The 12,860-nt window shown below is 45.6% G+C and overlaps 1 protein-coding gene and 1 long non-coding RNA gene across 5 annotated transcripts in view; one reads left to right on the top strand and one right to left on the bottom strand.

Moving 5' to 3' along the window:
- Positions 1-3,443: 3,443 nt before the first annotated feature.
- PSMD4 (proteasome 26S subunit ubiquitin receptor, non-ATPase 4) lies at positions 3,444-10,922 on the top strand. Of its 4 annotated transcripts, none has more exons than XM_072769192.1 (10): positions 3,444-3,599; positions 6,756-6,896; positions 7,883-7,997; positions 8,384-8,470; positions 8,695-8,763; positions 8,935-9,150; positions 9,531-9,639; positions 9,795-9,926; positions 10,002-10,069; positions 10,632-10,922. In XM_072769192.1, the coding sequence occupies exons 1-10, from the start codon at positions 3,574-3,576 to the stop codon at positions 10,800-10,802; spliced, it is 1,134 nt and encodes a 377-aa protein (XP_072625293.1). In that variant the 5' UTR covers positions 3,444-3,573; the 3' UTR covers positions 10,803-10,922. The 4 variants fall into 4 exon arrangements, with proteins under 4 accessions (XP_072625293.1, XP_072625292.1, XP_072625294.1 ...); XM_072769191.1 differs by having other exon boundaries at positions 3,497-3,594; XM_072769193.1 differs by lacking the exon at positions 3,444-3,599 and adding an exon at positions 3,824-3,962.
- The window catches only part of LOC140600925 (uncharacterized), a 40,936-nt gene continuing 34,836 nt past the window's right edge, over positions 6,761-12,860 (bottom strand). Inside the window, exon 2 of the long non-coding RNA XR_012004033.1 lies at positions 6,761-8,084. This is a non-coding gene — a long non-coding RNA (uncharacterized lncRNA). The remainder of the gene's footprint in view (positions 8,085-12,860) is intronic.

Below are 12,860 nucleotides of genomic sequence, written 5' to 3'. Positions count from 1 at the left end.
TAAATTTAACATATAAGGTAATATGTAAACATTAGGGGCACCTTTAGTCTTAAAGTGTCTGCCTTTGGCTCAGGTCATGATCCTGGGGTCCTGGGATGGAGCCCAGCATTGGGCTCCCTGCTCAGTGGAGAGCCTGCTTCTCCCTCTTTCTGCCACTCCCCTGCTTGTGCTCTCTTGCTCTTTCTGTCAAATAAATAAATAATTTTTTAAAAATATAAACTTTAATACTATATAAATGAATATTAAATTATATAAATACCTAATGTTTATATTTTATGTATCTATTTACTTGCTTATTGATTTCTCTGCCTTTTCCCATAAAATATAAGCTTCACAAGGGCAGGATTTTGTTTTGTTCCCTTCCAAGTGCCCAAAATAGTACCCGAATCACAGGTAAAATGAATGGTTTCATTTTTGCTTTTTTCATTACAGAACTCTTATTTTACAGAAACTTGATCCTATCAGATTTCATCGTTTGTGTGCATTGTTACAACTCACATATCTTTTAACTGAGTAGCTTCTGACATAATGCTAACAGGACATCCTGTTCAAAGACAGTATGTTCTCCATTTTCCAGGTTGAATTAAGTCAATCATATAGCACCTATTTTTCACTCTCATTTTTTTAAAGATTTATTTATTTATTTGAGATAGAGAGTGGGGAGAGGGGCAGAAGGAGGAATCTTCAAGCAGACTCCTTGCTGAGTGCAGAGCTCAACATGGCACTTGATCCCACCACCCATAAGATCAGGACCTGAGCCAAAACCAACAGTTGGATGCTTAATTGACTGAGCCACCCAGGTACTCTCCATTATCTCAGTTTTTTTTTTAAAGGATTTTATTTATTTATTCATGGGAGACACAGAGAGAGAGAGAAAGAGGCAGAAACACAGGCAGAGAGAGAAGCAGGCTCCATGCAGGGAGCCCGACGTGGGATTCGATCCCGGGTCTCCAGGATCACGCCCTGGGCCAAAAGCAGATGCTCAACTGCTGAGCTACCCAGGCGTCCCATTACCTCAGTTTTTAATGGTCACTATATTTTGTATTCTTTACAATATCTCCATATACTTTTAAAAGTATACTAAGGGGATCCCTGGGTGGCTCAGCGGTTTAGTGCCTGCCTTCAGCTCAGGGTGTGATCCTGGAGTCCTGGGATTGAGTCCCACCTCAGGCTCCCTGCATGGAGCCTGCTTCTCCCTCTGCCTGTGTCTCTGCCTCTCTCTCTCTGTATCTCTCATGAATAAATAAACAAAATCTTTTTTAAAAAGAGTACTAACTAAGCACTGGTTACAACTTATTAAATATCTGACTAAAGCTGAGAAGGTGACACTTCTCGCACAGGTATCATGGATCATGGTTCCCCAGAACAGTGATGACATTCCAGAACATTCAATTTCTAGGCCCTTTGGGTTGAATGTTTGTCTTCATATACATTTAGAAGAATACTAACTTATAGTTATCCCTGATGGTCAACTTGTCTTTGGAGCTGTATTATCCTGATTAACCCAGAGCATTTTTGTTGTTGTTGTTGATGATGAGTTTTATATTTTATGAAATATCCCTCTCCTTTTTTTTATTTTTAAATTAAAAAAAATTTTTTTAATTTTTTTCTCCCTTTTTTAAAAAAAAGATTTATTTATTCATGAGAGACACATAGAGAGAGGCAGAGACACAGGCAGAGGGAGAAGCAGGCTCCCTGTGGCAAGCCTCATGTGGGACTGGATCCTAGGACCCCAGGATCACGACCTGAGCCAAAGGCAAACACTCAACCACTGAGCCACCCAGGTGTCCCTGAAATACCTCTCTCCTGATCTGATCTCAGCTATTTTTGCTGATTGTGTTTTGTGCAATATTAATATAGCTACACATGTTTTTTGTTATTACTAATTTTTTTTCACATTTCCCCTTTATTTTTACCTTGTATCACTTAGTTTGGTGTGTCTCTACATTGTGTAGATATATTTTTTAATGTATTTATTGTCTTGTTTGAAAATATTTTGGTTATGTTTGAACTTGCCACTAATTATTTTTCTGTGCTTTATTTGTTTACCCTTTCCTGTCTATGGTTATATTGACAGCTTTTCCCCCCACTCTAATGATAGGGAGATTTTACTCCTATTCAAGCTCTGATGGTTACCAGTAACTTTTGACATAGCTATTAAAACCAATCTCTAGGGGTGCCTGGGTGGTTTTGTTGGTTAAGCCTCAGACTCCTGTTCTGCTCAGGTCATGATTGTGGGATTGTGAGATGGAGCCCATAATTGGGGTCCACGTGGGAGGAACTGGGGTAGAGGCTGCTTAAGATTCTCTTCCTCTCCCTCTGCCCCTCCACCCCCTCTCTAAAAACAAAAACACAAACACAAATAAGCAAAAAACATTTAAAACCAACACCTAGGTAATATCCACAACACTCCTGTCCCCCATTTCCAAGTATGGTATTCTGTAGCCATGCTTGGTGTCTTTTTCCTTTCCCTCTGCCTTCCAGGAGAGAGAGACCTAGAATTTTCAGTTTCATGTGTGTGTAGGGGAAGGTAATCCAAAGAATTTTTGTTTTTGTTTTTTTGTTTTTTTTTTTTTTATTTATGATAGTCACAGAGAGAGAGAGAGAGAGAGAGGCAGAGACACAGGCAGAGGGAGAAGCAGGCTCCATGCACTGGAAGCCCGACGTGGGATTCGATCCCGGGTCTCCAGGATCACGCCCTGGGCCAAAGGCAGGCGCCAAACCGCTGCGCCACCCAGGGATCCCGTCCAAAGCATTTTTGAATGTTATTCTTGATTAACAAATCAAAATGGTTTACCAGTTTGTCTCCTCTTTTTTGGGAGTTAGTTATACAAGAATTGGTTGGTCAAACATTTTCTGGGTTCCAACCATGTGTCAGGCTCTATACTGGGCTCAGGGAATTGCAAAGATTAAGACACCTTTTTTTGCCCTTAATTACACGGGAGAGAGAGAAATTAAATTTGGGAGGAAAAGGGCTTAGTGGTTAGGTGCACAAAGCGCTATGGGGAAGTGACGGAGCTGGAATTTCATTGGTCATCCCACCACTTTCTAAAAAATGAAGATGCTGGCAGACACATCCACAGCAATTCCTTCCTCTCTCCCTCCCTCCTTCCTTCCTTCCTTCCAAGATTTTATTTATTTATTCATGAGAGACACAGAGCGAGGCTGAGACACAAGCAGAGGGAGAAGCAGGCTCGCTCCGGGGAGCCCCAGGCGGGACTCGGTATCAGGGCCTCGGGACCACGACCTGAGCCTAAGGCAGACGCTCAACCACCAAGCCACCCAAGAGCCTCATCTACAGCAATTTCAAAGGTTCCTCCACCGCTTCTCTTAGACCCGCCAACAGGGAATTCAACCAGGGAAGGAAGGAAAGCCAGGGAAAGACGCGCGCCGGCCGTCCCTTACCTATCCTTTTATTTGGGCGGTGCCTACAACTCCCAGAGAGCAACGCGGAGGGGAGCGGAAGCGGCCGGCCGAGCGAGGCCTGTGATTGGTGGTAAGCGCTGGGCCAATGGAAGGATTTGTTGTTGGGCGGTCTAGAAGAACCGGTCGGAAAGGGAGGAAGGTGGAAAGATGGTGTTGGAAAGCACTATGGTTTGGTGAGGAGCTACCTCGGGACCCGTGAGGGGCGGGACTGAGTGGGGGCGCGTGTCGCGCGAGGCCGGCTGGGCCTGGGTGGGGGTGGGGTGCCGTTCGGTGAGATGCGGCCCTGGTCCAGGGGGGAAGGCGCCCCGTCGACTCCCTGAGTCATCCCGGCCCGGGAGCGGAGGACGGGCCCCGAATACCGCGCCCCCCCACCCCCTACTCATCAGGCCTCTGTCAGTGATTTACCGGCCGATCCCCGCTTCCTTGCTGTATTTTAGCGTCGTCTTAAGGCCAGCCCCAGATCTGCTGTCTGTAGGTAGCCAGAGTCCTGCTTCTCAGGCTCATCTGCCCCAAGCGGAGGACACACTTTTTGCAAGGTTTCAACAGTTTCTTCAAAGTTTAAGAGTAGAATATAGTATGGAATAGAACACAAACACAAATTGCCAGTTGGATGGAACAGCCACCTAAGAGTTTTCTTTGGGGGGCAGGGAATGAAGGATAACATTGCCAGATAAAATATAAATAAGATGCCCAGCTAAATTTGAATTCATAGAAGTAGTAGTTTTTAATATAAAACGTGGCTGTAAGTATGTCTCAAATATTGCACAGGACCTATTTATACTAAAGGATTATTTGTTAATTATGTGTAGTTCACATTTAACTGGGAGTCCTATATGTTTATTTGCTAAATCTGGCAACTTCTGGGACAGAGCATATTACGGTAGAAAAGAACAGAATTTGGAATAAAAAATCCTGTGTTTTCTGCTACTTACCAGCTGCATGTTCTTGAGAATGTAGTAAATCTCTCATGGGGAATAATCATGACCTCCACTTGCCTTATAACACGGGTAGGTAAAATGTTTGTGATGGTACTCCATAAACTGGATAGCACTGCACATCTGTTAGTTGCAGTGTACTTGAGGAGTCTTCAAGAGGGGATTTAAGAGAAACCTTGAAGGGACTTTTTGATAAATGCTGAGGAGAGACCATGACAGATAGGGGCAAGGGCAGAAACAGCTGCTGAAGTGTAAATGCCCAATGTGTGTGGTTAGGGATTCGGAAATAGGCTACTGTGACTTGGTTTTAAGATTGATGGTTTAAGGTACTTTCTTTGAAAGAAAACCACAAATGTCAAGCTCAGAGGTTGAACTCTGGTACCCTTCAATAGAGGACTTCTGAAAGAGTTCTGAGCCTGGTGGAGACAGAGCTGTATACAAAATGGCAGTTAAGAATATTGGCCTGGGGGCATCTGGGTGGCTCAGTGGATTAAGTGTCTGGCTCTTGACCTCAGCTCAGGTCTTCATCTCAAGAGTTAGGAGTTCAAGCCCTGTATTGGGTTCCACGCTGGGTGTGGAAACTTAAAAAAGAAAAAAAATTGGCCTGGGTTGATGTATAGGAAGAAATATTAGGCCCAGAGAGACATATTGGTGATCAACTGTAATAGCCCAGGCACAGAATAATGATGAGAGCCACTCCTTTTTTTTTTTTTTTTTCTTTTTTTCTGTAGAGCCTCATGCTCTGCTGTGCATCAAAATTCTGTGGAGGAGTTTGTTAAAAATTGCAGTTATTTGACTCTGTTCTCCATCTGTGAATTCAGACTCCCAGCCAGGGAAGTCCAGGCATCTGTATTCTTATTTATTTATTTATTTAAAAGATTTTATTTATTTATTCATGAGAGACACACACAGAGAGAGGCAGAGACACAGGCAGAGGGAGAAGCAGGCTCCATGCAGGGAGCCCGATGTGGGACTGGATCCCTGGACCCAGGATCACACCCTGAGCCCGAGGCAGATGCTCAACCGCTGAGCCACCCAGGAGTCCCTTTCTGTATTCGTTTTTAAATGAAGACTTTATGGAATGGCTAGATAATATCATAAGCCCTTATTTTTTTTTTTTATTTTTTGAAGATTTTATTGACTTATTCATGAGAGACACACACAGAGAGGTAGAGACACAGGCAGAGGGAGAAGCAGGCTCCCTGCAGGGGAGTTGGGACTGGATCCCTGGACCCAGGGTCACACCCTGAGCCCAAGGCAAATGCTCAACCGCTGAGCCACCCCGGTGTCCCATAAGCCCTTATTTTGAGATGAATTTTTGTTGGGAGAAATTATATACTATTGAACAAAAGTAGTCAAGAAATAGGTATATTACTCAATTCATATATATGTCAAGAGTAGAAAAACTAAACTTTTTTAGGTATGCATACTTAGGTGTTAAGTCATCTGTGTTTTTAATACCACCATACCACCATCCCCTCCCAGTGTTCTGATGCATGACTAAGTGTGAGCCCTGAAGCCACACTCCCCACTGTCTTTCTCCCCTACCTCTCAAGTCCCCTTGCTTACATAAGAGACAGAGAAGAGAGGCAGGGACACAGGCAGAGGGAGAAGCAGGCTCCATGCAGGAAGCCCAATGTGGGACTCCATCCTAGGTCTCCAGGATCATGCCCTGGGCCGAAGGCAGTGCTAAACCGCTGAGCCACCTGGGCTGCCCGCTGTTAAACACTTAACCAGATGATTGTATTGTGCTTTCCTGCACTCAGTGCTGCCAAGCATGTATTTTATAAGTATTTTCTACCTTTGGAATACTTCTATTTTGAAGGCAAAGTTAGAATATTCATCCATGACAGTGCTTAATAACACTGAACTGCAGCTTATAAGAAGGTGATTGTGGTACATGAACAGATTGCAATGTTTGGTGTTTATCAGAATCATTTGTAGAAAGTTTCCTCCTTTGTTTTTTTTTGTTTTTTTTTTTTTAAAGAGAGGAAGGGGGGATGGGCAGAGGGAGAAGGAGAATCTTAAGCAGGCTCCACACCCAGTGCCGAGCCAATGTGGGGCCTTGATCTCACAACCCTGAGATCATGACCTGGTCTGAAATCAGTAGTTGGCTGTGCACCTGACTGAGCCACCCGGGCACCTCTCCTTTGGTCATTTTGAGTCAGTAAGTTCGATGTAAGGCTTGAAAGTCTGTGTGTGTGTGTGTGTGTGTGTATGTGTGTGTGTAATTTATAGGTGGTTCTGTGATTCACAGAGACTGAGAGCCACTGCTATGCATGACAGTGTTCCTCACAGAAGTGTTGGAGGGTAGGGTAGGGGTCCCTGAAACTAGAGAGACTGTCTTAGCGATCCTGCAATATGTCTTCTCTTTCTTCTCTCCTAATCTGACAGTGTGGACAACAGTGAGTATATGCGGAATGGGGACTTCTTACCCACCCGGCTGCAGGCCCAACAAGATGCTGTCAACATAGTTTGTCACTCTAAGACCCGCAGCAACCCTGAAAACAACGTGGGCCTCATCACACTGGCCAAGTACATGGGGCAGAGGAGGAAGGGGCTTGGTAGGTGGGTGGGTAGTTTCTTACATGTGACCGGTTGTGTTAGGTTGCTGAACTTTGCATTTGCCCATCAGCCTTTTCTAGACTACCTTCTTCACTATCCAGTAGAAATATAAATAGCAACATGAGTTTAATATTAATCTGAATTTAATACAGTTATGAAACTAAATCTGGGGTGAAATTTCACAATATATTTAAAAGTCAATGAGAAGTCATTTTGGGTAAAAGTCCCCGGGGCCTGTTTTACCCCACAGTGATTTGTTTTAGGAACTGATAATCCTCAAATGAGTAACCTCCCGTCCCAGTATATATGTTGTTAGCTGGCACGTGGGTCTAGAAATGGAGTGGGTGGGAGACATACTCAAGCGTCCACCACAGTTGGATTCTTGGGGCCCTGAGAACAGGATAACATGAGAAGAGTTCAAGGGAAACATTGAGAGGAAGAGGGCAAGTTTTTTACAAAGTCAACCCCTTACTTTCTGTGCTCATATCTACTAAACACTAGATTTTCCCCCTCAATTTTATTGAGATACAATTGACATATAGCATCAGTTTAAGGTATACAACATAATGATTTGATATGTGTATGTGTTATGAAATGGTGATTGTGGTAAGTTTAGTTAACAGCCATATCTTACATAGTTACAAATTTTTCTTTCCTTATAATGAGAACTTTTAAGATCTACTCTCTAAACAGTAAATGTTTGATTAAGAAAAGTAGCGATTACAGTTACTATCAAGGTCTTTAAAGAAAAGATGAGTCAGTAGCAACCGGCTGGCTCAGTCAGTAGAGTATGTGACTCTTGATCTTGGGGTTATGAGTTCAAGCCCCATGTTGGGTGTAGAGCTTCCTAAAAAAAGAAAAGATGGAAAAAAAAAAAAAGAAAAGATGAGTCAAACACAGGTTTGGAGGCACTTGTCCTGACCTGAAATTATAGAAACTCTTTCCCTACCTCCCAGTGACTGTGAAGTGCTGACCACACTCACCCCTGACACTGGCCGCATTCTTTCCAAGCTCCACACTGTGCAACCCAAGGGCAAGATCACCTTCTGCACTGGTATCCGCGTGGCTCATGTGAGTCCTACTGGATCCCTTTGATTGTTCCTCCTTGTTCTGAGGTTCTGCCCCCGATGTTGTTCATTTCTTCCCTAGTATCTTGAGCTAGAACCACAGGAGGGGAAGAGAAGTGACCCAGAGAAAGGAGTAGAAAGGATATGGTGGGATGAATTCCAGGACTGGTGATGGGTGAAGGAAAAGACCCCTGGAATTAAGGCTTAGCCCCTCTTCCTTGTCCCGACAAAGGCACAGCAAGGAGGGAAGGGTGGAGAAGGGGTTAGACTTTGTAGGAACATGAATAGACTGGAGGAACATAGAAACCATAAGAAAAGAAGCAGCGTAACAGAGGAGAGAGCTAAGTGATTCCTTTGGCTGACTGTAAGAACTTCCCCTTCCTTTACAAGCTGGCTCTGAAGCACAGGCAGGGCAAGAATCACAAGATGCGCATTATTGCCTTCGTGGGAAGCCCCGTGGAGGACAACGAGAAGGATGTGAGTCCAGGTGACAGCTGGGGAATGTGGCAGTGGGGTCTCTTGGGCCTTAGGAGAGCCTTAGGCATTATGTTCATCATTTTGGGGGAAGGTGGATGTGCAGAATTCAGTGTTTCTGTTGGGGGCCTCGGGGAGGTTAACCGATTTCTGTATGCTTTTGTGAGGTGTGTCATTTCCCCTCATGGTATGGAACAGATTTCCTCCTTTATCTTCCCTCTTCCTAGCTGGTGAAACTGGCTAAACGTCTCAAGAAGGAGAAAGTAAATGTTGACATTATCAACTTTGGGGAAGAGGTAAGTAAGGACGGGTTGGGGAGCATGGACTCAATTTGGTTATTAAATGGAACAGTCCTTACCCAGAGGAGTGCCTGCGCTGTGAGACAGTAGCTACAGATAAGAGCTGAAATGACGGAGGAAGGGGAGTAGGGCGGGAAGGAGAGCCTCCTGTGTTCTTCCCTCCCCCAGGAGGTGAACACAGAAAAGCTGACAGCCTTTGTAAACACATTGAATGGCAAAGATGGAACCGGTTCTCATCTGGTGACAGTGCCCCCTGGGCCCAGCTTGGCTGATGCGCTCATCAGTTCTCCAATTCTGGCTGGTGAAGGTGGTGCCATGCTGGGTCTTGGTGCTAGTGACTTTGAATTCGGAGTGGATCCCAGTGCTGATCCCGAGCTGGCCCTGGTGAGCAAACGTTGACCTCAGGTAGAGCCCAAGGGTCCTATGTTGTCCTCCTGTATTGAGGACTCACCTGCCACATAGTGTATCTTGGCCCAGACAGTCCTGAACTTATTTTCCCAGACTCCTTTTTGGTCCCTTTTCCCCTTAATTCTGTGTGATCTGTAGGGGAACCGATGTCGGACTGTCTTATTTACTTCTGATTAAACCCCAGGCTTTGCCCAAGTCCTTCCATTTTCCCCGTCACCTCTTACCTCCCCAGGTTCTTCCCCATGTGCTCAGACCAGAAGCTGCCATTTTATGTTCCCTTCCCACCCCTCAGCTGACTTCCCAGTGCCTGCGAAGAGGGCGGGTGGAACATCTAACCTTGCCCTGCCCTTCGCTAGGCCCTCCGTGTTTCTATGGAAGAGCAGCGGCAGCGGCAGGAGGAGGAGGCCCGGCGGGCAGCTGCAGCCTCTGCTGCTGAGGCGGGGATTGCTACAGCTGGGGCCGAAGGTGAGGGATGGGGCCAGGGAGCCGGGCGTAGATGCTGGAGTAGTGGTGGGGAGGCCTGGCAGCATAGGCGTGTATGAGCTGGGGGAACAGTTTGGGGGTGGGTCTGTGTGGAACACAGCGCCAGTTCTACTCTGCCGCTCTCTTCCTTTTTCCAGACTCCGATGATGCCCTGCTGAAGATGACCATCAGCCAGCAGGAGTTTGGCCGCAGCGGGCTCCCCGACCTAAGCAGTATGACTGAGGAGGAGCAGATTGCCTATGCCATGCAGATGTCCCTGCAGGGTGCAGGTGAGCCAGGGCCGGGGAAGTGGTGCTCAGGCAGAGAGATTGGGTAGTGGAGCTGAACAGACCTCTTTTCCTCAGAGTTCGGCCAGGCAGAATCAGCTGACATCGATGCCAGTTCAGCCATGGACACATCTGAGCCCGCCAAGGTGAGGGCCAGCAGTGACTCCCCACCCCGATCTCACTTGAAGTCCCCTAGCCCTCTAGGCCTGGAACCATTCTTCAGGGTTTCATAGATGAGCTTTATGAGGAGCAGAGGGAAAGAAACACACAGATACACATTTCTTGTTTGTAAACCCTGTTAAGGCAATAGAATGAATTCAGTCTGGGTTGTGTAAGTGTCCTGATCTTTAATTTTCCTTCCTTCTTGGTGGGATCATTCTAAACAGGTGGATAGGTATTGTCTTCCCAGGAGGTTGAAAGAGGGTCTAAGGCAAAGAAGAAGGAGTGGGTGTCTGATAGCAAGAAATCTGAACCTGATGGCATCTGTTTTTATCCTGTATGCTCAGGAAGCAAAGTTCAAGTTTCTCTGTTTGGTCAGTAATAAATGTGAGTTGGTACCATATTTAGGCACTGGCGTTTTCCTGAATGGTCCTTTTTGCCCTCGGCCAGAGGTGTCCCCACCCCTAGTCAAGTGGAGAGGAGTTCAGGCAGCAGTGGGTTCCCCAGAGAGCTCAGCCCTTGCCCCAAGTTGACACTGCCCTTTTACAGGAGGAGGATGATTATGATGTGATGCAGGACCCTGAGTTCCTTCAGAGCGTCCTGGAGAACCTTCCAGGCGTGGATCCCAACAACGAAGCTATTCGAAATGCCATGGGCTCTCTGGCCTCGCAGGCCAACAAGGATGGCAAGAAGGACAAAAAGGAGGAAGATAAGAAATGAGACTGGGGGCAGGGGTGGCTGAGCCTACTCAGGGGGCTGTATTGTGTGGGGCGGGAAATAGAGTCAGATATGTTATCTGTAATCAGTACAACCGAAATAAAGCTTGGCAACTTTGGTTTCTCTTTTGCTTCCAGTAGTGGTAGCTCTAAGTGTGACAGAGGGGAGGAGTGCCTGGCACAAGGAGAGAGTCCCCTGTGGAGTCCTCTGTGTCTGTAGCACCTGGCCTCTGAATTCCGATCTGATCCCCTTCAGATCTGATCCCCTTCCGTCTATCTCCATGGCAGTCTCTCCTGACACTTCCGCCCTGGGGCTGTTTCACTGTTTGATTAAGAGGAGCTTTGCTGAGAGTTAATTTGGGTGGGCTCTGGGGCCACGGGGGTGAGTAGAAAACAGTACTGGCCTTGAGGCTCCTGGCTGGCTCAGTCTGAGGACCATGTGACTCTTGATTTTGAGGTTGTGAGTTCGAACCCCATGTTGGGTTTAGAGATTACTGTAAATACATACATATGAATAGTACTGACCTTTGGGGACTCCAGCAGAGCAGGACTGGCCTGGAAATGAGTGATTATACACATCTGATAAGTGCCCAAGGGAGCATGAACAAGGCCCTGTAGAAACAGAAGAAAGGGCCAAACCCTCACAGCCTCTGGGAACACTCCTGGGGATAACATTTGAGCCCTGTAACAGGGTGAAACATTCATCAGCCAACAGGAAAGAAATGGGGTGTTTCCAGTCAATAGGGACAAGTATGTACTGATGGCACAGAGGCCCTTGAGAGGGGTCAGAGACTGGTTGGGCAAGTGGCACAGGATGGTAAAATCAGCAACAATCAAAATACTGAAGATCAGGGAATCTTGAGGTCTGACTTTCACAAGGTGGGGTTTATGAAGCCACAAGATAAACATGGTGTATCTCTAAATGCAAGTGTGTAAACCCACATTTAGAGGAGGGTTTTTTTTATAGGCTATAGAATAGAATGCAAAATTCACATAATCCCAAAGCAACTTACTGAATGGGAGAAGATATTTGCAAATGATCTATTCAATAAGGGGTTAATATCTAAAATATATAAAGAACTTCTACAACTCAACACCACAATCCCCACCAACAGCAACAATTGCCTAAACAATGGGCCGAAGACCTGGATAGACAGTTTTCCAAAGAAGACCTAGAAATGGCTGACACATGAAAAGATGCTCAACATCACCAATCATCAAGGAAATGCAAATCACCTATACCAGTCAGAATGACTAATATCAAAAAAACAAATACTGATAAGAATGTGAAGGAAAGGGAACCTTTGTGCCCTGTGGGTTGGGGTGTAAACTGGTGCCATCGTGGAAAACAGATTGGAGGTTCCTCAAAAAAATAAAAGTAGAAATAGCATATAATCCAGTAATTCCACTATTGGGTATTTACCCCAAAACACAAAAGTACTTACTTGAAAAATATGTGCACCTCTCACATTATTTACGATAGCCAAGATAATGGAAGCAACCTGTGTCTATTAGTAAATGAATGGATAGACGTCTAGACCCAGAATATTCTAGAACCCCATCTCTTCCCTGTTGGCTGATGAATGTTTCGCCCTGTTACAGGGCTCAAATGTTATTCCCAGGAGCGTTCCCAGAGGCTGTGAGGGTTTGGCTCTTTCTCCTGTTTCTACAGGGCCTTGTTCATGCTCCCTTGGGCACTTAGATGTGTGTAATCACTCATTTCCAGGCCAGTCCTGCTCTGCTGGAGTCCCCAAAGGTCAGTACTATTCATATGTATGTATTTACAGTAATCTCTACACCCAACATGGGGTTCGAACTCACAGCCTCAAAAGCCAATCTGCTTTTGGCTCCAGTTCTAAGTCCCATGTTGGGCTCCTTGCAGGGAGCCTGCTTCTCCCTCTGCCTATGTTTCTCATGAATAAATAAATAAGATCTTAAAAAAAAAAAAAAAGGCAAGCTGGAATATTCCTAATGCCACATACCTATGTATGTCTTCTTGAACCCACCTCTACGTACTCCTCAGGAGATAACCATTTTTTAAAAGATTGTATTTATTTGAGAT

Source organism: Canis lupus, chromosome 12 (genome assembly GCF_048164855.1).
Source record: "Canis lupus baileyi chromosome 12, mCanLup2.hap1, whole genome shotgun sequence".
NCBI classification, from domain to species: Eukaryota; Metazoa; Chordata; class Mammalia; order Carnivora; family Canidae; genus Canis; species Canis lupus.
Note: the sequence above shows the minus strand (reverse complement) of the source record. Positions and strands in the feature narration are given on the sequence as shown.

What these genes read in the sequence shown, in the direction of transcription:
- PSMD4 (XM_072769191.1), top strand. Translation starts at nt 3,512, where the DNA reads ATGGAAGGATTTGTTGTTGGGCGGTCTAGAAGAACCGGTCGGAAAGGG. An exon ending in TGGTGTTGGAAAGCACTATG is followed by an intron (nt 3,595 to 6,755) that starts GTTTGGTGAGGA and finishes CTAATCTGACAG; the next exon opens with TGTGGACAACAGTGAGTATA. An exon ending in CTGGTATCCGCGTGGCTCAT is followed by an intron (nt 7,998 to 8,383) that starts GTGAGTCCTACT and finishes TTCCTTTACAAG; the next exon opens with CTGGCTCTGAAGCACAGGCA.